The sequence below is a fragment of the Pavona decussata genome, unplaced genomic scaffold (genome assembly GCF_977016875.1).
Source record: "Pavona decussata unplaced genomic scaffold, jaPavDecu1.1 SCAFFOLD_89, whole genome shotgun sequence".
In the NCBI taxonomy this organism is placed as follows: Eukaryota; Metazoa; Cnidaria; class Anthozoa; order Scleractinia; family Agariciidae; genus Pavona; species Pavona decussata.
Genome location: NW_028145506.1, coordinates 2,076,902 through 2,098,801, shown reverse-complemented (window position 1 = coordinate 2,098,801; position 21,900 = coordinate 2,076,902). Strand labels below are relative to the sequence as shown.

At 38.1% G+C, this 21,900-nt stretch overlaps 3 protein-coding genes across 3 annotated transcripts; all 3 read left to right on the top strand.

Moving 5' to 3' along the window:
• The first annotated feature begins 2,472 nt into the window (after positions 1 to 2,472).
• On the top strand, positions 2,473 to 10,465 carry LOC146474530 (putative inactive peptidyl-prolyl cis-trans isomerase-like 6). Its single transcript, XM_085117132.1, has 7 exons — positions 2,473 to 2,626; positions 2,951 to 3,014; positions 4,065 to 4,127; positions 4,957 to 5,113; positions 6,727 to 6,783; positions 8,559 to 8,694; positions 9,738 to 10,465. The coding sequence occupies exons 1-7, from the start codon at positions 2,505 to 2,507 to the stop codon at positions 9,874 to 9,876; spliced, it is 738 nt and encodes a 245-aa protein (XP_084973258.1). The 5' UTR covers positions 2,473 to 2,504; the 3' UTR covers positions 9,877 to 10,465.
• A 1,687-nt stretch (positions 10,466 to 12,152) lies between these two features.
• Positions 12,153 to 15,248, top strand: LOC146474529 (chloride intracellular channel protein 2-like). Its single transcript, XM_085117133.1, has 2 exons — positions 12,153 to 12,458; positions 14,405 to 15,248. Exons 1-2 carry the CDS (start codon positions 12,399 to 12,401, stop codon positions 15,068 to 15,070), a joined length of 726 nt encoding a protein of 241 aa, XP_084973259.1. The 5' UTR covers positions 12,153 to 12,398; the 3' UTR covers positions 15,071 to 15,248.
• A 2,315-nt stretch (positions 15,249 to 17,563) lies between these two features.
• Positions 17,564 to 20,106, top strand: LOC146474528 (chloride intracellular channel protein 1-like). Its single transcript, XM_085117131.1, has 2 exons — positions 17,564 to 17,704; positions 17,794 to 20,106. Exons 1-2 carry the CDS (start codon positions 17,669 to 17,671, stop codon positions 18,493 to 18,495), a joined length of 738 nt encoding a protein of 245 aa, XP_084973257.1. The 5' UTR covers positions 17,564 to 17,668; the 3' UTR covers positions 18,496 to 20,106.
• Positions 20,107 to 21,900: the final 1,794 nt, after the last annotated feature.

The window sequence follows — 21,900 nt, the reverse complement described above, 5'->3', positions numbered from 1 at the left end:
CGTTGTGCTTTTGCGTTATTTTCGCTGTTTTGGGCTTTTTATGCCACCACTGTTCTCTCCTTCATTAAACGATGAAGGAGAGAACAGTGGTGGCATAAAAAGCCCAAAACAGCGAAAATAACGCAAAAGCACAACGGACACACAAGAGGTGAGTTTGTTTTAATCATCTTACGTAAAAAATGAGGATATTTTAATGTATTTAGCGTTCTAAATGAACGATATTTTATTCCCCATACAACGTCTTATAAAGCGCTCAAATTCTCAACGGTTCTCATGTAACATAACACCGCGTAAGATGAAAGGTCACGTTCCAACTCACACAGCCGTGACGCATATATGAATAAATAGATAATTAATTTTTCGCTTTCTCTAAACGTGAGCTTGGGACGCCTGTGCTAACACCTGTACACTAAAAAACTGTATTCGGCCACTTTAACGCGCCCGTTTTTTCAACGAAAAAATAGCCAATTCCGCTCGTACTTTTTCCATGTTATTGTAAAAAGCAAATCGATGGCAGTTTTCTATGGTCTATACTCTTATAGACCATAAAATGACACCGTAAAATAACCAAAACTTGGCAGTCAAACCACTCGCCTGCGGCTCGTGGTTCCACTTGAGTTTTGAACATATTTTGACGTCACTTTATGGTCTATAAGAGTACAGACCATAGAAAACTGTCGTCGATTTGTTAAATTGACGCACAAATGATGTCATCGATTGGTGTGACCATTGCATGTGATCAGAGTCTAGAGTCCAGCCAGAGTGGCTGGTCAACAAAGTTTTGCAAACTGATTTGGCAAGTAATGGACAAATTTTCACAGGAACACAAAAGAAAATGATGAAAAATTGGACAAAGACCATTGCAAGTGGCCTGACAACAAGGTTAAAAAAGCTAGAACTTTGTTTGAAATTATGGGAAAAGGAAGGAAATATTTGTCCAAATATGTGGCCGATAGAAATCTGGTAATGGCATCTGGAGTTAGGTGGAATACTGTGCAAGACAGGAGACTGGGAATAGTGTGGCTGTCACATCAATACTGGAATGCAAGGCCTCGCAGTTTCTATTCCTCAGTTGTTTCATTCTGTGTATTAAACAATGCCATTCATATTTTTGTCCACACAGTATCTTCCTCTGCACATGAAAAACAACTGAGGAATGGAGAAATCGCAAGACTGGCGGAAGTGAAATTTAACCCTTTTATATGCCTCAAACGGGGGTCGGGGGGGGGGGAGAAAAATTGATAAGGAACATTTTTTATTATTTTATTATTATTATTTATTATTAATTTCATTAAAAAACAGGATGAAGATTTTATCAAGCAAAGAGAAAAAAATATCAGTCAGATACACTTTAGTACTGGGGACTTCCTAGTAATAGGGTGTGGTGATCTATCCTGGGATTGTGTTGCAAACTTTCAAACTGACTCATGCCTCATTGGGAATTCAGAGCCTTAAACTGCCCAGATGAAATGAGTCTCCATCTTGCAAATGACTTGTAGTTCAAACGGTTCACAAGGTTGATTTGTAAACTCATAGACCTTATTCCAAAATGGCTACCATTTTCATTAACATTCTTTTGTTTATATTCAAAATAGCCCTTCTTACCTCGTTCTTACGCTCAAAATAAAAAGAATATTTTACCTTGAACGAGGCAAGAAGGGCTAATTTGTGCGCCAGCAAAAGAATGTTTAAATGGAAGCCATTTTGGAATGAGGTTTATTGGCGGTGGAATGTACTGGTATAATATAAAGGGCTGTTAGAGCTCTGGGAGCCCTGTGGCACATGCCCAGCAAAATTCCCCCCTGCAGTATTAATCAATACTTCAGTTATTGCGGTGACGAAGGAGATGCTCCCTAATCGAGTCGTCCCAATACTGTCCATCATGCCCAGCGCGCGCATTCCTTAGCGCGAGAAATCGAGAAAAAACGTTGTATATCGGATATGATTGATATAAAAATAAATATCAAAAAGTGTCAAAAATTGCTTTAAAAAAAACAGACGTTTCTTCAGTGTGGTCATGTCATGCATCTCCAAGGAACTTTTCTTTCACCGTTCATTATAAAAACGTCACAATAGCATATGACAGTTACAGTACCTTTTTTACATTCGATTTAGCTCATCACATTCAATTTGAAGAAGATTTTCGAAAATTGCAATCACCAAGGTCTGATTTGATAAGAGTTGCATTAAACATACAAATAAAGAAACAAAAAACTAAAAACCTGCACTGGAAAAATAAAGAAGTAACTGGAGCGACAGTATCCCCGCTGCAACCTTGGTAAGATGCCCTGTAAACACCTGGGACTGGTTGCATAAAACGTTTCTAAGATAACACGGCTGTTAACAATAATTAGGCAATTACCTAATGTTTTGCAACTATACTTACAGATTCTTGTAATCTTAACATGATTTATGCAACCCAGTTAGGTGCCTAAGGGCCTAAGTCGACGCACTATAATCTTTGATTACTGCTAGTCTAAATAACATAATTTGCTTGTTAGGAAATGAGAAAGGAAGTGTGGGGATTCAAGGAAAATGTTATCACTTTTCTGGATGATGAGTTGATCGGAGGACACAAGGAATTTCTAAAGTGGGCAGTAGAGAATCACGGATACAAGGACTTCAGGTTTGATGAAACAGTTTTGACTATCTCCTGAAAACAGAAACTTGCTCTTGAGCCGCAGTTAGTCAATTGAAATACGCTATGCAAAGACCACAAACAGATAAATGTCCGTAAGATAAATAATAAACAATATATTAACCATTTGCATAAGTTGTAAAATTATGAATATTATTGTGGGGCATAGTCTGAAATGTCAGCCGTCTCCTCCCCCTAACCCGCAGGGGGCACGGCTGACATTTCAGACTATTGTGGGGCACAAAAAAATCTTTTTCCACACCCCTACTTTTTCAAGGATATTCTAATGTTAATGTGTCATCTTCCTTGTAGGCCCCTTCCATTGTGGCATGCTATGGCAAAAGAGGCATATAAGAACTGCCTTCTACAAACAAAGGTAATTCACAGCAAAGAATGTGCTTCGAAAATCTATTGCTAGACAGTCCTTCAATACATGAAGTATGAATATGTGTAGTCTGTCACCTTACAATATATTTCACTATGTTGGCATTTCATATGGGAGCTAAAAAGTGCATTGAGATATAGAGTGGTAGAGTGCTAAATCTTTTTGACACAGATTTATTAATATAATTTTTATATTATGATATTCATTTGTGAAATTATGGAAAGAAAATAATAAAAAACATCCACTTGTCAAGACTAAGTTGTTTGCTTTTGTGGCTGAGATATGGGTACCATAATTTTAATGTCTCATTTCTATTTACAGTTTAGAACTAACATGAAATTTAGGGATGGTTGTTTCAATGATGCTCATTCCAAATATCTAGCTTCCTATTCACACTCCATAAATTATGCCATAAATTTTAAAGTTTTATCATTCATTATAAAATTTATATATTAATTATATTTACCGTGTAATAATAAAGATAGGTATAGAACTTTTCTCAGACTGAAACCTGGCGTACACTTGAGGAAAGAGCTAAGCAAACTGCCTTGCGAGGCGATTAGCTCAGCTGTTTCATCATGCGTGTGGTTGAGTTTTTGTGAGCTTTTAGGCTCAAAGGGCCATGAGGAAAATACAGTCGACTCCCAATAACTCGAACCTTCAAGGGAAATTGAAAAAGGTTCGAGTTATCGGGAGTTCGAGTTATCGAGGGTAAAACTATATAGAAAATGACCTGGAAGGAAAGGAAAATTGGTTCGAGTTAGCGTGAGGTTTGAGTTAGCGAGGGTTCGAGTTATCGGGAGTCAACTGTACATGTATCTGTCATGTTTGATATTTAAGACTTCATCTTGCGAGGTGAAATTCTCACGAAACTCAGCTGCACACTTGAGGAAATGGCTGAGCTGATTTCCTCACGTGGCCTAATGCGATGCCTCGCAAGGTAGTTTGCTCAGCTCTTTCCCCAAGTATGTGGCAGGCTTAAGCAGTTAGCTTCTCTTTGAGGTTTCACTAAGTGTGGAGTGTTCTATGGTTCCATTTTAGCATCAGTTTGTTTATATGGACATAGCAGTGAATCAGAAAAAAATCGGACGATTATTGATTGAGGTAGGTACATCTTTCTGTTAACAAGATGGACTGTTATTTACATGCAAAATTCAAGTGTATTAAAAAAATCTGACCAAGAAAAACAAGGAAGTAGACTGGCCTGTAGGTAGCGAGTGCTAATCTAGGTGGGCCAGACTGACAACTATTAAAGGATAAAATTATTATTATAATAATATTATTATTATTATTATTATTATTATTATTATTATTATTATTACTAACATTTAAAAACATTTAGAATCATGATAGAAAAATTAAGGATACGTAAACATGGGAAACAAAAAAGTTGAAAATTAACGAGTTGTGACTAATTAGTTAGACTTATTTTCTGTATTATTATAGGCCTTTCGGTATAGTCATTTGCGTTGTCAAAATATAAAAGAGAAGCACAATAAATCATTTAGGTATCTGTGCAAATCAGAAATTTAAGTAGTGTAACTTACTGTAAGGACTCAATTATGAGACAAAGCATTAACAAAGAGAGAGACTCTAGTTGTCCTTTCACTTCTCCATCTTGTGTAGGAAAGGCTTACACTTGAGTTTTCACTTTGTTTCCATTTTGCTTCTTCTAAACAACTCTAATGGTGTTTATGATAAGTGCACTGATTGCTTGATCAATGGCCACTGAGCAGATTTTATATTTTTAATGTAATTAATTTTGTCATTTAATTTGTAATCCTTATTTTGTGTAAATTATGTGATGCTGTAAGTTAGATTGTTGTAAGTGGTGTGAATAGTGCAAACAAATCAAATCAAATCAAATCTGAAATCTGATAAATACATAAATTATGTTCCTAAATTCTAACATTTTGAATTTCTTCTTCATCAGCTATTTACAGAGAGATTACCAAGGACATGTCAGAATTTTTTAGAACTTTGTTTAGGGAATCGTACCGAAGAACAACGGCATGACCCTCCACTAAAGCTTTGTTACAAGGACTCAATATTTCATAGAATTGTCCCTAATGGATGGATTCAGGGTGGAGGTAAGATAAAATTATATACTATGCTGCACTATACCCATGCCAATGCAAACACATGGGAAACCAGAATTGTTTTGAACTGAAATCCTGTAGTAATTTGAATTTGAGAGATGTTGACATTCTGGGTCTGACAGAGCATGTGTGTAGACAGGTATTCATTAACATTAGTTTATCCCTGTGTTGGATTGTCACTCCTGCAAATTACCATAGATTCACCCCTGTCAATGTTTAGCCTGAGGGTAAACCCCTAGTGGATCAGTGAGGTATCTGACATTTTTAAAAGTAATAAATATTTTTTTTTATATTTTTATTTTTATTACAAATGGGTGCTCATGTTTACAAACACAATTTGCTCCCTTGAATATACAAATTATGTGCAGTTCCAGAAAATATCCATACTCCCCCACTGAAGTTCTTTTGTTTTGTACCCCTGCTTCCCCTTGGAAATTCCAGTTTAGGTTTATACTTTACTGCTAAAATTTTGACTTTTAAGACCCCTTCTCCCTAAGAATTTTTGATGACCTTCCGTGGGGTGGGTATGGATTATTTCTGGAGCTGCACAATTCTTATTTTTCAAATATTAGTGACATTCACCATTACCACACATGTTCAAGAATGAATCAAATTGTGTTATTATTTATACCACAACTTAGAACTAAATTTCAGTGTTACATTGTAAATGTGCTGCTGCTGATTTTTGGAACAAAGTACCTCTAAACGTCAAGAATGCAGCATCTCCTCAAAATTTTAAAAAAGAACAAGAAGTAATATCTCCTAACATCCGAAGCCTGAGAGTGACATACTGACTTCCTGCATAGTTTAATACCTTTTTTTTTTCTTTTTTCATTACTTATTTGTTTATTCATTTAGCTTTGCTAATGTAACCTTTGTTTGCTTATTTCCATATATGTTCGCTAGCTAAGATCAATTTAAATGCATAATATCTTTTGTTAAGTATGAGATCAGCCGCATAGGTTTTCGTTTAGACACCTCGTCCTACACATTTTTCTAATCCCTGTTCTTTGCTTTTATGTTGTAAATTAGTATGTGGAAATATAGAACCTTGAAATTTGAAAAACTTTATATACAAGAGTTTGTAATCAATTCACAGGAAAAGTACAGTGCAAAATTTAATACCTTCTTCTGCGGTTTTGTGGATGAGCATGTGGTACATGCTGCTGTGTTGCAAATTGTTTGCACTTTTTTGTTGTCAGGCTTGGAAAAACACCACGTGACATAAAATGCCCATGTATTTTTGCCCTTAAAAGCACAAAATTAGTTAAATTAAAAAATAATAATAACAACAACAACAAATTCAATTTTTGTAAATTTTCCTTGCAGGTGGTCTCACAATTTCGCTTCGCTGTTGTGACTCAAGTTGCACAGATCATTGTCTGGTGTGAAATGTTGCAACAAAATTGCGAGACATGTTGTAAGAAAAATTTAAGGGACAAAAGTTTCCCATGATTAGTTTTTGAACTTACAGATTTGACAAGGGAAAACTTGACAATTTTTGTTGCACAGACAAGAATATGAGCCCTGTCATGCAAACTTGTTGAAGGAAACTTACTTGTGTGCAACTGGCATTGCAATTTGCTTGTTTGTTTGGATTGCAGATATTGAAGGTGGAAAAGGGACTGGGGGAGAGTCCATTTATGGTCCTTTGTTTGAAGGTAGGGTGGAGTACTCTAGTTTGTTGCATGGTCAACAGTAATTAAACACATTACACTTGTCAAGGGCATTGATTAATATCTATGTAGTGGTTCAAAATTCTTTTATGGTTTGAAAATGTTCAAACCAGTTTGATTTTTATTTCCCTTTGTTTCAGATAATTTATGGCAATGAATACTGAACAAAGGAAAATAAAAATTAAACTTGTTTAATAAAAATTTAAACCAAAATAAATAAACCACAACATATTCATACCAGAAATGGTTCTTACTAGTGCTGGAACTTGGTGAATGATGAAAGCAACTGGCACACAACAGGTTTTTTGAACATGATCGTTTTTTAGCTTTTACACAATCATTTTTGTCTTTTTTTAGGGGAGTCCTATAACCCTCCTTTCCACAAATGTAATCAAATACCTGTGATAATTTAAAACGTTGGACCAGCTAAATAATTAAACTTGTCATTCACGTTTTTCTTTCCACTTGTTTTCAACTTTAAAGTATCATACTTGGAAAAAAAAGGGTTCTTCTTTTAGTATTAGATAATTGTTGTTAAATACCATAAATCTGTATTGGTATGTAAAGCTAAATGTCTTAGCAGTTTGTACTTATCATTTCTTGTCTACAACTTATAAAATCATTGTACTTATAAATTACAGGTTCCTCTTTTAGTATTAGCTAATTATGTGAAATACTTTAAATCTGTATTACTACAGTTTGTAAAACTTAGTGTCCTCGTTACTTGTTTGTATTTCAAACGGTATACAGTGTATTCATGGTAGGTAATATGACTCCCCCAAAAAGAGCTGTGTGTGAAGCTACATCAATAATTTTGCTAATAGATCAATTTCTGGATTAAGCCCTGGGCGTCTGTACTATTAGAAAATAAATATCGTTAGTGTATGCCTGGTGGGAGTGGGGGTGGGACACACACATACCGGTAAAAAACAAAAACAACTAATGAATAATAATAAATCATTGTCCGTTTGTTCGCCATGCTTAAAATATTACATCACATTTCCTTTCATTGCGCATATGCCACTCATTGACATTCCAATGCTAGCAGTATGCAGGATATTTCCCAGGGGGGGGGGGGGGTTACTTCCTTATAAGAGGCTAATGGGGATGTGCCGCTGGATGGGGTCGCATTTTCACGACTGGATTGACTAGAATGGGGTCGCATTTTCAATAGAGTTACTAGAATGGGGTCGCACATTTTCGCATTTTTGGGGTGAGAAAATTCTATTAAGTAGGGATTCAAAATGGTCTCGGTTAAAAAATTCAGAAAGTTGTTGTTTATTAAATGTAACAATCACCTCGCATTACATTCCGTTCTTGAAAGTAGATGCATAAATAGAAAGTGAGTTAGTTGGGATCGCGAAAATTACATTTTCCCAAAAAGTGACTAAGATGGGGTTTATAACTGGCCACAAAATAGCCTATAATGGGGCAGGGGCTCTGAGAGGCCAGCGGCACATACCCAGCAAAACTTAACCCAAGTACCCCCCCCCCGGGGATATTTGTCCCATAAACCTAGTTTAATGGCCTTAGCTCCCACGAGTCTCCTGTACTTCAGTGGTAGAGCATCCGAACTAGTAATCGGGGGTTCTTAGGTTCGACTCCTGATAGGAGCACTCGGAATTTCTTTATCCGAGTTTGCTTTGTCGTTACTGAATAATACATCATTCTCAAAAGAAATTAGGGGAAAACCACATGTCATCCCAGGAGAACAGAAATCTTGTGAGAGTTTCTCTTATGGCCCTTGTTTTTTGTCACAGATGAAGACTTTTCCATTCCACACAGCAAGAGAGGGATTGTGGGTATGGCCAATAGGGGTCGACACACAAATGGCTCTCAATTCTTTATCACACTACAGCCCGCTCCTTGGATGGACACAAAATATGTTGCCTTTGGGTAAGTAGATTTGTAGCGTCTGTAAGCAGACTGGAAGAGAACTTATACCATCCATCTCTTAAACTGACCATAAGCGCATTTCTTTAGTAATAATGGTAGGCCTGGATAGCTAAATAAAATAAACTTTTGTTTAACGAAGCTGATACTTAACAGTCTGTTTCGACTGACAAACCTGTGGCCCTCAGATTCCGGATCAAACTGGAATTTGGAAATGTTGGTTTTTGATTAGAGGGGAAAATCGGGGTACTCAGAGAAAAACCTCTCGGAGCAAGGACGAGAACCAACAAAAAACTCAACTCCCATATGACCTCGCGTGCAGGAATCGAACCCGGGTCACATTGGTGGGAGGCGAGTGCTCTCACCTCTGCGCCAACTCTGCTCACCAAAGCTGGCTGGCTTTGTTTCACTTTGTTAACGTAACACCGACGCTTTTTGGACAAACTTCCATTCTGCATATTCCCGTTTAAGGTAAGGTATGGGAAGGTTGAGTGATACCAAGGTCAACAAATAGCTCTCTTCAATGGTCAAAAGGACAAACACTTTCTAGGAGATGAGGTATTTGATTTACTTTGTTTTCAATTCACCTCATGTTAGAGTTCACGTGGGATGTGCCCCTCATTCGCTAAACTCACGAACTCTTGAAAGGTTGCTGGAACAACAGCCTTGTAAAGGCTGGTTTTCACTAGCGTCGCAGTCGGAGTCGTAAGCGGAGTCCTAAGAGCGCTTATGACCTAGTGAAAATCAAAAATCGGAGTCGTAAGCGGAGTCATAAGCGCGACGGAATCGGGGTCTGAAGAATCAGAACGTTTCCATTTTCTTCCGACTCCGCTTACGACTCTGTCGCTTACGTTCCGCTTAAGCAAAGCTGTTTTCACTAGATCATAAGCTCTACGCTTCTGATTACGACTCCGTCGCTAGTGAAAACCAGCCTTAAGCAAGCTAAATAGTCCATCTTGTGGCTGTTTCTACAAATTACCAACCTTTGATAAGCAAGAGTTTTGCAGCCAATCTACAGTTAGTAATTCTATCTTCTTCTTTTGTAGGCAAGTAATAGAGGGGGCTCGAGTTCTCGACATACTGGAAGAGCAGGAAACATTTAACGAGAGACCCAAGTCTCCGTGCGTTATTCTTGACTGTGGACTGTTTGATGTGGAAAGCCTTTGGAACACTTCCAGATCATGAAAGCAGAAACAAACTGTGAACGTTTAATGACTTCTTCGTGAAAGAAGCCTCACTAGCTTGAAATATTCGCCACACTATGATTTGACATCTCCTATTGTAAAAAGAAAACTTCGCCGAACATTGACTGAAACCGATCCGTACTATTGTACGGAAATCTTTGTGCCTTCATATGCAAGCTTCTTTTGTGCGGCGTCGTCGTGCAATTTTGAGTCATTGTTTTTTCAGTGCTGCTGGGTGAACACAATCAAGCTGACATGTTAGTAATAACAGAGTTGAATGCCCGAAGATAGAAAGCTATGCCAAAAAACATTTATAATCATATGAATAAAGCGTTCAATTTAAAATCGTATTTTATCATATTAACAGACGTCAACAACATGAATGTAACTGGCACACCCCTCATGTTCAACTTTTACACTACAGCGCGTTTTGATCATTCTTGTTCAAGTATCTTCACAGACTCATCACAAATCTGGTAACCTTAATCACATTCTACACTGTGTAGGAAGTCAGGAGATATAATTTTTAGATGTGAAAAGCCTTTGTAAATAGATTACGTTGACGAAATAAAGTTTATCTTGCTTTCTTAGATTTGCTGAAAATAACTAGAATTGCCCGCTTGTCGACCTTCGACGTAGCCTCCTAAGGAGCCGTTCTTAGTGGAGAGGGACGTTGCGTTGGCAACAATTCTTCATTTTGTTTTATTTTATTTTTTGCGAGCTTTCCCGTGAAGAAACCAGCAATAATGAAGAATATACTGGAAAACAGTTTTAGAAAGTTAACTGAAGTCCCCCGTCAAAACCGGAGGATTGTTAAGGCTGGTTTTCTCTAGGACAGAAGCAGAAGCACAAGACACCTGCGGCATTAGCATAAGCATAAGAACGAACGTGTTCGTTCTTCTTATGCTTATGTTATGTTATGTCGCCGTTTTTACTAGTGAAAATAGGGACGACATAAGCACAAGGCAGTCAACCGTTTCGTCCGCCATCTTGCTTAACATCGAGAAGAGCTGGTATCGAGAATTCCGTCAAGAAATGGTTTCCTGCACGTGCATCTGTCCTTATACGTATGTAGCTAGTTTTCTCACTTGCTTATCTTTATCTTTATGCTTATGCTTATGCTTATGTCCTTGTGAAAACCAGTCTTTTAAAAACGGTTAGCTGTCATTTGTTGTCATGGCCTTGAAATAAGTTAACAATTACCATTTTCGTGAGTCAGCCCTCGTTGGTATAGTATACAGTCATTTCAATTAACGTTGTCGGTTCAAGGCATGAAGCTAAAAGACAAGACCGAAAGTTAACGTGGGATTTTTATGAATAAATTCATCAAAATCAGTCATGTCTGGAGAAAACAATACGTTTTAATTAGCAGTACAATGACCTGCACGTGCAGGGATGATTTTGATGAAATTATTCATAAAAAATAATCCCACAAAACATTGCGGTCTTGTCTTTTAGCTTGATTTTAATCCGACAACGTTAATTGAAATAGCTGTATATAAAAGGAGATATGAAGCAAATGACCTGGGTTCGAGGCGTGTTCTAATTTGATTTTAACTTTTTTTTACCGTTAAGTTGGAAATTAGATTTTTGCTGTGTAAACACCATAAGCCGTCCAACCTTGTGTTAGAGTACCCATTCTAGCTGGACAACCTATCAAAATGTGTACGAACCCGGCAAGCGTTCTAGAATCCCGGCCTTTGCAGTAAAATGACATCTAACAGCAGGGAGCCGGTTCTCACGATCATTCACACAATTCTTTGCGTTGTTATGGTTACGGTCAGATACGTTAGTGAACACTGTAAACAAGTTGAAAACAAAGGAGGTTGATTCACCAATTCACTAAACATGGAGTCTAGAAAACTCGCTTTGTTTAACATTGTTAATCATGATTTAATTTCCTTCGTAATTTTTTCGGTCCGGGTGAACTGACGCCAAACGATGATCACCCGATTTGTCGTGAGCTTGTTTCAACAGAAGTTCTTGCCAAAAGTTTGATTTTTCATTTTAGTTTCAAATTCTTTAATTTCATGTTCGCTCCTATATATATGTTACATTCTCATTGCGACTATTAACGCAGTGTATTATCAATTCTGGCTGATGAGTAATTAAAATCCGCTTTATTTTGTTAAAACCGCGGAATTGCTTTATAGTTTCTTCTTCACTTGAGTTATTGTATTCGTTAGGCATGGTCTGTCATAGTATGTAAGAAATAAGGAGATAAACAGTTTTGTGAAGTTGAAATTGCTTGTACGCTTTTTGTGAAGTCATGGTTATCATGTAAATTTCTCAAATCTCACGTACTCGGTGTTTCGTGAAAGTTCTTAATTATTTTTGAGCGACCATGCATACGCTGCTGTTGTTTTGCCGCACCATGCAACAATTGTTTTTCACCAGACAGAAGTAGAAATTGTCAAACAATACATTTCTTAAGGCCTCGAGACCGGCAGTCAACGTTAAAACCTTCCATCGCTCGCGAAGTGAAGCCAGCCGGGTTTGAAAGTTGTTATTTAACTTTTCAAGATGTTCAACGGTTCACAACCCGAGACGCAGCCAACATCAGGATTTTATCTCCTTGTGAGGGTAGGTAATCATTTTCTGTTTAAAATCGTGATGCATTGGAATGGCGGCATAAGAATGCCGAGAGATCATTCTTAACCCAATGTAGAATTTTAGTTTGGTCTGTTAGTTGGTTTGATCTGACCAGTTAAGTCTGGCCGCGTCGGCGCAAACATCTTTACCTATAACTGTCCCATCAATGTCCAATCTCGACCTCGGGATACTGGAATTTTCTCTCCTTTAACCCTTTAAGCCCTTAAAGTGATCAGCATCACATTTCTTCTTGCATTGTAATAGCAATGAGTATCCAACCCCTGAGATCATGAGAATTAAGGATATGATCACCCAAGGTGAATTTTCTTGATATTTTAAGAGATGATAGGATAATTTGTAACAAAAGCTATATATGATGTATGCGACATACTGATCAACATCAGCTTAACATGGTCCGTCTTATACAGTGTAAAGCACAAAGAACAGTCACTGTAAGACCTGATGCTGAGCCGAGTAACTCAAAAATACATGGGAATTATGAGAGATTCCAATGGCCTTAGGTGTTCTTGTCTAGGGACTATATGGCGTAAACACAATTGCATATTTCTGTTATACGATTTGTTTTCGGCCTTAAGTGACTCTTCAGGGGCAATATGATGAATAATCAAGCAAGTCGCATTTAAAATGACCAAATATGGAACCTCAGTATCAACTATTTGGCCAAATGACGTACGATGAAGGACGTCAACGTAATTTAAATTTTAATTTTTATTATAACTGGACTGAATGACGTCTCAAGCTTGGAATTTAAAGGCTTCATTTCAGTCTTTCTGTGTGTGTGATTTGTTTTAAAGTGGACGGTTAACAATCAAGGGGCAAGGCAATTCCAAATGGCGTCTACTGTCTTTGCGGGGAAAAGGATGGTTAAACAAGATATTACAATTCTCTCCGTTTCTTTGTCAAGTCAGGAGCACTCATACAGCTATAACATTTTAAGCAAAGATTCAAAATGTTTCCTCCCATGTTTCTAGATAATTCAATGCTCTTTTTAAGGCCGAGATATTTTAATATCTAAGCTGACACAGTTTGCTCCCTTTGGTTTGCGTGGCTAAAAATTTAAGTCGCAGAAAGCGTTCGGGAGAACAATCAAATTCCCCGAATTTCCGAACTGCTGTTAGTTTGTCTTTGTTCCCCCTTTCAAATAATCATCTGCCGTTGCTTACGAGATGAGTTGTCTTTATTTAATCGACTGATACTTATATGTGCCCATGAATGCTACTTGAAAACTAGACTGTACAACAGTCGTTTTTCTCTTGCAAGCGCGAACACGCCGGCAAGGGTGAATTGGTGCGGATCGAGGGGCGAGTGCGTACACACTCGTGCGCGCGCAAATGCGTGAATTCGCGCGTGCAAGTCTCATACTCTGACGTAGGACGTCTATACCCAGTTTCACATTTCCATTTTCTCCCTCGCGCTCCAGACTTTTAATTTAGGACTGCGCACTTTCGTAAGGACCAATGCAAAAAAACAAAAAAAAAAAAAAGAATTGTTTTGAAGAGAATGTCTCATGATTTAAAATAAACGTGCGCAGCTGAATGTGGGTTAAACTGTGCCATGTTCTTGCCCTAAAGTCACCCAGAAAAAACAGTTCTAGCATAGAAATACTGCTTTTATGCTGTTACATCAAATGATATGGTTTTGTGATGAGCAAAAAACTTTACTAGTGTCGTACACATCGGCTCTGTACTCAGTAAGAGCCCTTCGGCTCAGCATCATCCGGACAACAAGCAGGCACCTCAGTGCTCACTGATCTATTGGAAAATTTAGATATGTCTGTTTCCGCGAAATAAGACATGACGAACGCTATACTGACTATGACATTGAACACGCTTTATAGAAGACAAGTATTCAGACTGGGTATCCTTGGCGAGGTTTTGACTTGCGTAGTTTTAATTAACAGTTTCATTCTTTTACAGGCTGCGGCGAATGAGTCTGCTATAGCAGCTTGTCCGCTGACCCATCAAGTTCGAATGATTTGCAAGCTGAAGGAGATCGAGCCATTAATCATGCCCTTCAACATGCAAAAGAAATCCAAGGAATTTTTAGAGATCAACTCCACCGGCAAGGTGCCTGTTCTTGTCCATCAGCTTAATCCAGATGAAGCTCTGGTTTTAGACGACCCTCTTCTCATCGGCAAATACTTAGACGACCTGATTCCTGCTCCTCCAATCAGAAGTAAGAGCAGAGAAGCCATCGTTGCAGGCAGCGATGTTTTCCAAAAATTTTGCGCTCTTATCAAAAACAAAGATCCCAGCAAGGATCTTGGTCTTAAGATTTCACTGCTGAAGAAACTTGAGGAGCTGGATTCTTTATTGCGAAGTACACAGGGCGATTTTTTGGAGGGTGACGCTCTTCGGATTTCAGATTGCAGCTTGTTGTCCAAGCTTCTTCTTGTTCGTGTAGCCGGCAAAGAATTGAAAGGAGTTGAGATTCCCGCGCGTCTTGAAGGGGTCTGGAGCTATATTCAGGTTGGTGAGAAACAGAGCGTGTTTTCGGAGACGCGACCTTCCGATCAGCTTATCAAGGAACACTGGTCAAGGAATTTTGCTGTTCCCTTGATAGAAGGATATGAAAGAAAGTAGTCCAGTTCAGGACATCTCAGTAACAATTTAAAACTATAACTTTGACTCAGAAGGGGCCCATGTCAACAGCAAGATTCTCACCTCACCGTCTTACTGCATTTATAGTTCTAGTTACAGGCCCGTAGCAATGCTAAAACAACTGGGGGGGGGGGGGGGGCAAGAAAATTGGTTAAACAAAGCCACACCCCCGCCCCACCCCCGTCAGCTAAAAAACAAGGTAACTCTTGAATAGTGCAAGGACCACTTGTACAAACAGCAGCTAAGTGTAGCCGGATCTTTGTGTAGATCAGGATCAGCAATGTTGAATAGAACATTTCATTTTACGTTATAGCCAAAAAACAGTCCGATAAGAGAGTTTAAGATGCAACGAGGACTTAAAAAAAAATTAACTTCGCACCTGCATCCCACTTTTGGTACATTTCTTCGCCGTCACTGCACGCGGACTACCATGTGAAATTAGGCTTCACGTTTGAAGGAGGACGTAAAAAATGACGACAAATTTTCCTTTCTCTCTCTTTCTTTTCTCCCTCTTTTTCCGTGAACTTGGAATCGGGCATTAAGAATCTGTCTGCAGGAGATGGAGAATTTGCCTAAAATTATAAAAAAATTAAATAAAATAAAAAAAAAAAAGGAGCGAGTTGGAATTCCCGTGACGAAGTTTAAAAGAACGCAAATTCTCTTTATAGATAATGTTTTCGCTACCATCACCGTTGTCTTTTCTTTAACTCCCTACTAACAAACATAAATCGATCATAAGAATTGTGGTTCCCATTTCCGATTCACAAATGTTAGCGGAGGAAACTGTCAGCTAATAAACAAATTATTAAAGGTTGTAAAAAGGCACTTGCAGCATCAGAATTCAAGAGTGATTGTTGTAATTATTATTATTATTTATAATTATTTATTTTTTGACACATTTTTATACACTTCCAAAAATTCTGGGGGGTGGGGGCTCAAGCCCCCCCCTGCCCCTCCCCCTGCTCGGGCCTGAGTTAAAGGAAATTTTGAGTTGTAGTTCATAATTTGATAGCTTTCAAAGTAAGAGTGTGGGTTTAAAAGGAGAGAGAGAAGGTTAATTAAGATCGTAGCATTGACATGTAGCAGTGAACCTATTAATCCAACTGATTTAATAAGGCTGACACAACGGCAGAGACGGTATGCGTGCAGTTTGAGTTTGGGCCAATATTTCAACTGATAAAATTGCCGTTTGCCTTAGGACCAGCCCTGCAATCAATTTGGCTTGTAGAAAAGTTTTTTTTGAAGCCGTAATTCCAGGAGACTGTAGATGAACCTAGCTGGTTACATTCTATACGGTACTTAACGAAAATAAAGTCAGTAATATGAGCTTTATCGTGCCAGTGATTTCCTTTACTAAAAACTCCCGAAAACATTTCAAGCGCAGAAAACTCGTCTTTTGTACATTAAACAGCCATCATCAACAGAAATCTTTTTTCTGGTGAACTTGTTAGTACTAATTATAAAATACGACCATATGCAGTTTCACGTTTTAACATCGCAACAGGCTCTGTTATCTAAAGACAAGGGACTTGATTGGCCTTAATCTCCTTCCTTCTCCCCTCTTCCTTTCACCCCTCCCCCTCCCCCACGGTTCAAGAGGAACTGAGCGTGCCGGGGCTGTGACTGGGACAACGACTTGTCGTGTTTTAACGGTAAACGAAGTTACATTCACAACGTACTTACTATGTTAAGCCAGTGTACAGAAGAATATGGTGCCGGTTTGTAATGCATAATATTTCAGTCAAAAATATGGAACGTCAGTTTAAAAGTAACTTCTTAGGGGAAAAATGCCTGCACCTAGCTATAGGCTTCCGTATGTGCAAGATCACGAGGAGGAAATGTAAAAAAAAACAAAACAAAACAAAAAAAATCAGCAATAAGCCAAATGAAGAAAAAGCAGTTGCCGTGTTTGTCACTGATCGCGTTATTTCTTGTGATTTTTGAAAGGACATTTTGTTTTGGAAAATTGTTTAGACGCACATGATGATTGTCAGAAGGTTGTCAGCAGGTTATAGCCACCAGGTGTGATACGTAAGCCATCCGCCAATCACAAACCGAGGAAGCAAGCACAGACGCCATCTCATATGTACTTTTAACAAATTATAACATATTTATTGTCTTATAAATCGCGTCTATTTACGAATGAAAATCCGTTTTTGTTTGTCCTTTTAGATATTTTTCGTTATGTTTGAAATTTCCGGATAAAAATTGTGAAAGCTGATTTAACCGTAACCAAGGACTTAAAAGACTTAAAAACTTGCAGGGACTTGGTGTCCATACATGGACTGTGGACAGGGTCTAACACTTCCCTGCACTTGCCTCACGGTCGTTTGAGCCAAAAAAAAGATGTGAAGATATATTTTGAGGTAATTAGGCTAACTCCAACATGGAAGAAATCGAACGATTGGTCAAAAATTCTAACTCTCCGCACCCACCCCTCCCTCAAATCTGAATGGACCAGTAGATAGACTGGGTACGAGAATGGGCGCGCCTCGGTGAAGCAGAATCGTGACTCTTCACTCTGAACAGATCGAGTTGGTTGGTCGCTTTCATCGGGCGCTTGTTGCCGTCTTTTCCGAAATGGCCGATCAGTCGGATTTGACTCTGTTCGTAAAGGTATTATACGCCTATATCAGTCGATAGTTTGTTGTTTTGGAAGAAATATGGGGCAGTTTGTTGATCATTTTCTTTGCACTATCTAACAGGCCTCGACGATCAACGACTCCGACTTCGGCGCGGACGTATTTGCACAGAGATTTATGATGATGCTCGTATTGAAAGATGTCTCGGTCAACATTAGTCTCGTGGATGCGATTAAGAGTCGAACCATGAAAAAGTTACCGGCCTTGCAGTTCATGGAAAACGACTTGATGGAGGATCCTGCCGAAATCGAAACCTTTCTCGAACGCATAGATCCCGAGCGTCCACTGCGAAGCCAAAACGACGCTGTAAACGCGTTGGTGTTCAAAGGGTTTGGGAGTACAGTTTATCACAAGTTCTGCCAGCTGGTAAAAAACGCCGATCCAGGCACCGATGATAAGCTAAAGGCAAGCTTAAAGGAAGAACTGAAAGGACTGGATAATTTTTTATGCTCAGAAATGATGCCGGGAAGATTTCTCGGCGGCGATGCACTGTGCCTTCCTGATTGCATCTTACTACCCAAGCTGTTGCACATCAAAGTCGTGGCGAAAGCGTTTAAAGATTTCGAGATTCCAGAAGAATTCACAGGTATTCATAACTACATGGATGCAGCTTCCGGCAAAGGTCAAGAAAACCCTGATGGCAACGTTGAGGTTTTCACAAGAACCTGTCCCTCAGACGAAGTCATCGTGGATGCTTGGGCGCGCTCGATGAAAGTTCCAAATCCATTACAACACAAGAGAAAGAAGACCCCATCCTCCTCTTGACTTAAGCCCTGCAGATCATTGCTTCTCAATGGAGTTATCGGTAATTAATTTAGGTTTTGTGGAACGTTCAATTAGACCTGTATTTCCTGTGGTGTGTGCGAAATTATTAGGGTTTTGTGTGACTGGACTTGTAAGCTTTGTGCGTACAAAAGAACAGTACACGTGTTGGAATATCGACAAGTGTGTGATTTAATTTGCGACGAATACATCCAGTCTTCAGTTTTCTCCCTTAGGTAGTATTATATGTGTTGGGAGATTCCCTAAATATATGTCGTTTGAATTCTCAGGCGATAAGAAAGATATCTTATATGAAATACTCCGTACTTTCGCAAAGAAAGCGTTGTTTTTTTTCGTATGTATACATGATGTTGTTTGTACTTCTACATCGTGCCAAACCTCTCGCTGTTTGTTCTACTCGACGAATCGATTGAGTGGCAAGCTGCGGCGAAAACTTTTATTTACTGTGATAAAATAAATTTCCATGTTTCTCTGGCAAAATTAGTTTAGAATTTTAGGATAAACAATGTCTGCGCTCATGGAAACCAACATTGAATACCGAGCATAGCTTATTAGCATTCTCTTGGTTATGTAGTGATAAAAGTCTTGTCGTGACGCCTAATATTTTAGTTTTACTATGCATTGTTTCGGATAGCTGAGGCAAGGTTTGAATTCTTCGGGTGGGGCAATAGCTTTTACATCAGAAATTCTTTGCTAAGTAATTGTCAAGTTCAACAAACTTCAATGCCGTTGAATGGTATCAAAGCTTGAGATCAAATTCTTTCGCGTCACGGTACACGCTTCGAATAGCGAGCGCTGATAGAAATCACAATATTTCATGCATTGGAGATCAAATTTCGATGGCGATTTCCCTGTAGAAATTAGTATTTGTTGTAAAGCCTACATCGGTTATTAATAAATGGCAGTGAAAAGACTGATTTTTTTGTTTTATTGCCCTGTTTTTGCTGACTTGGCTTTCAATTTTATTCAAACGTTAGAAAGTTAAAACAAATGACCTTCGATTTTTAACAACCTGTTTTATTTATCGTGCAAAAAAAAAAAAAACCCATTCGCCAGTGAGACAATGAAAAAAAAAAAAGCTACAATTTTGAATGTCAACAACACAAACTGGTTGCCACAGAGCCATTATCAACCTTGCGCGGAATGTTGACAACTTGTATTTGCCCGCTAGCTTGGTCTGAGCATGTCAGTCAGTTTCATTTATGCATGTTTGTTTAACATCTAAAACAAAAGAAACTATTGTTTTAAGCGGTCAGGTTAAGACAAACAAAAGAGACATTGCTGTTTCCTCTGACATAAACTCATTTTAGCATTTCTGCCAACAATTGTTGACTCAGAAATATTAATATAATGAGACAAAAGAATATTTTTCATTAAATTAAAATGAATGTTTTGAGAACATTTTAGAGCTTTTGAATGAAAAGCTGCAATTAAGGAAGGTTAAGATGAAGCTAATTTGTGATCTGTTACAACATGTGATTAAAGATCAAAATATATACCTATCACTTGTATTTATCCAGTTTACTAAGATATTATTAAGATTGACCTATATCTGTATTTTCTTGCCTTCTAAATAAAAATCACTTTCTAGTACTTGCGTGACAGTTGATTAGGCTTGTAGACTGTCATCCTTTGAAGACTAATGAACAGATGATAAACAATTGATGATTAGTCCATTGTCCATTGTTTCACAGAGAGGAAATTTGATCACCCGTCAGTCCCTCACTTGTGTATTTAACCTTGACCTCATAAGCATAACAGACTTGCTATACCCCTGGGTGTAATTGTCACAGCTGCAGTGAAAGCCAACATTGGAATATTCCGAGAAAGTAACAGCTGTAGTGTGAAGATGAGCCAAAAAAAACCAATCATGCTAAATTTCCCTGTATTCACCTGTATTGTATCGTATCATAAATCAACTCTGGCTTGAGGGCCCTGGAGTTAGAAAAGTTATGGGTGTAAGTTAACTGTTTTTTTCTGGCCATCTTTTAACCCTTTTAGTCCAATTTCAGCATGGGTAATCTCGTTATTCTTCTCCCTGTAATTAGACTCTAGGTACGGTGTACATGAGAAAATTTTTGAAGTTAATAATTATTTTTATCTTCGTTGATCATTTCACATGTTCTCATGACCTACATGCTTGACATTTAAATGTTGATGTTGTGAGGAGAATTTTCATGCTGGTCACTGTTTGGGGCTATAATTAATGCATTACAAAAGGTAGCTACAGAACCTTATTTTGCATGTGGGCAAATATACCAGATTTATCAAGAGACTGGATAGTGAACACTGGGCTGACCAATCACTGAGTTTCCATCACATGTCCTCCCGCTTGCGGCCTGAACTTAACCTTGTTTCTGTAGTGCAAGGAAGTTACTTGTAATTAGGAGTATTGCTACTCCCCAAGGGAAAGGATGCTAGTCCATTGCAGGGTGAAGAGAAATGACATGAAGTAAAGTTTCTTGCCTAAAGAAATCTTCTGACCTAAAGACCCAGATGTTAACCACTACACCTCTGCATCTGTGTGTGCCTTAACACCGGGAAGTTAGTCTTAGTCTATTATTCACTGTATCTTTCTATGAACGTATGTTGTGGTGAATGAATAAATAAATAAATAAATAAATAAAGTTAACAATTTTTTTGTGGGACATTGCAATGAATTGGCATTATTAAAACTAGATGTCAATGTTTGGTATCCGTTTTTCAACACAGGAATTAACTGTTCAAGTTTAAGAATGCCAGAGCTGTAACAAGTTCAACACCTGAAGCATGCATGTATAAATAAAGTGTATGTATGTATATATATGTTTATATGTTTCTCTGTTTTGTTTTGGTATTAAAATCACATTTTAGACCCTTGAGTACAAGAAGGGCTTTTTCACTTTCTTAGGTGAGATCTGCAAAGTAACTTAATAAAGCCTTTAACCACCTTTTACAAGATGAAATCTGTTGGCGGTAAATTAGGCTTAAATTATTAAACCCCCCTGGCAGATCTCGACTAAGAAACTCTGTGAAAAAGTGCTCCCTAATTTGTCATTGTCAAATGAGAATATTTAGGCATTAATAAACAATTAATTTTAGTTGACATCCAGAGGTGAAATTTGTTTTAATTTGCGCATGTTAAACCTCTGCATGTCAATGGCTATTTTTCTGAAAATGTGGTGATCCCACGCTACTATAAACTTCAATTTATCTTTATACCTCAGTTTTTTTTTTTCATTGCAAGGCGTTTTGCTTTACTGATCTTAGTAAAATGATTGGCAGGTAGAAAGAGGGAAAGATAGCAAGACAAAGGAAAAACATTAACACAGCGATACTCAAATATGGGGTACCACACAAATGTGTCACTTACATTCCTTGAATTTCCCAATATATTTACTTGAGAAT

Coding starts and splice junctions, on each gene's coding strand:
- LOC146474530 (XM_085117132.1), top strand. CDS start 2,505: ATGAGAAAGGAAGTGTGGGGATTCAAGGAAAATGTTATCACTTTTCTG. Junction 2,627..2,950: donor CACGGATACAAGGACTTCAG/GTTTGATGAAAC, acceptor TCTTCCTTGTAG/GCCCCTTCCATTGTGGCATG. Junction 5,114..6,726: donor TGGATGGATTCAGGGTGGAG/GTAAGATAAAAT, acceptor TTTGGATTGCAG/ATATTGAAGGTGGAAAAGGG.
- LOC146474529 (XM_085117133.1), top strand. CDS start 12,399: ATGTTCAACGGTTCACAACCCGAGACGCAGCCAACATCAGGATTTTAT. Junction 12,459..14,404: donor GATTTTATCTCCTTGTGAGG/GTAGGTAATCAT, acceptor ATTCTTTTACAG/GCTGCGGCGAATGAGTCTGC.
- LOC146474528 (XM_085117131.1), top strand. CDS start 17,669: ATGGCCGATCAGTCGGATTTGACTCTGTTCGTAAAG. Junction 17,705..17,793: donor ATTTGACTCTGTTCGTAAAG/GTATTATACGCC, acceptor ACTATCTAACAG/GCCTCGACGATCAACGACTC.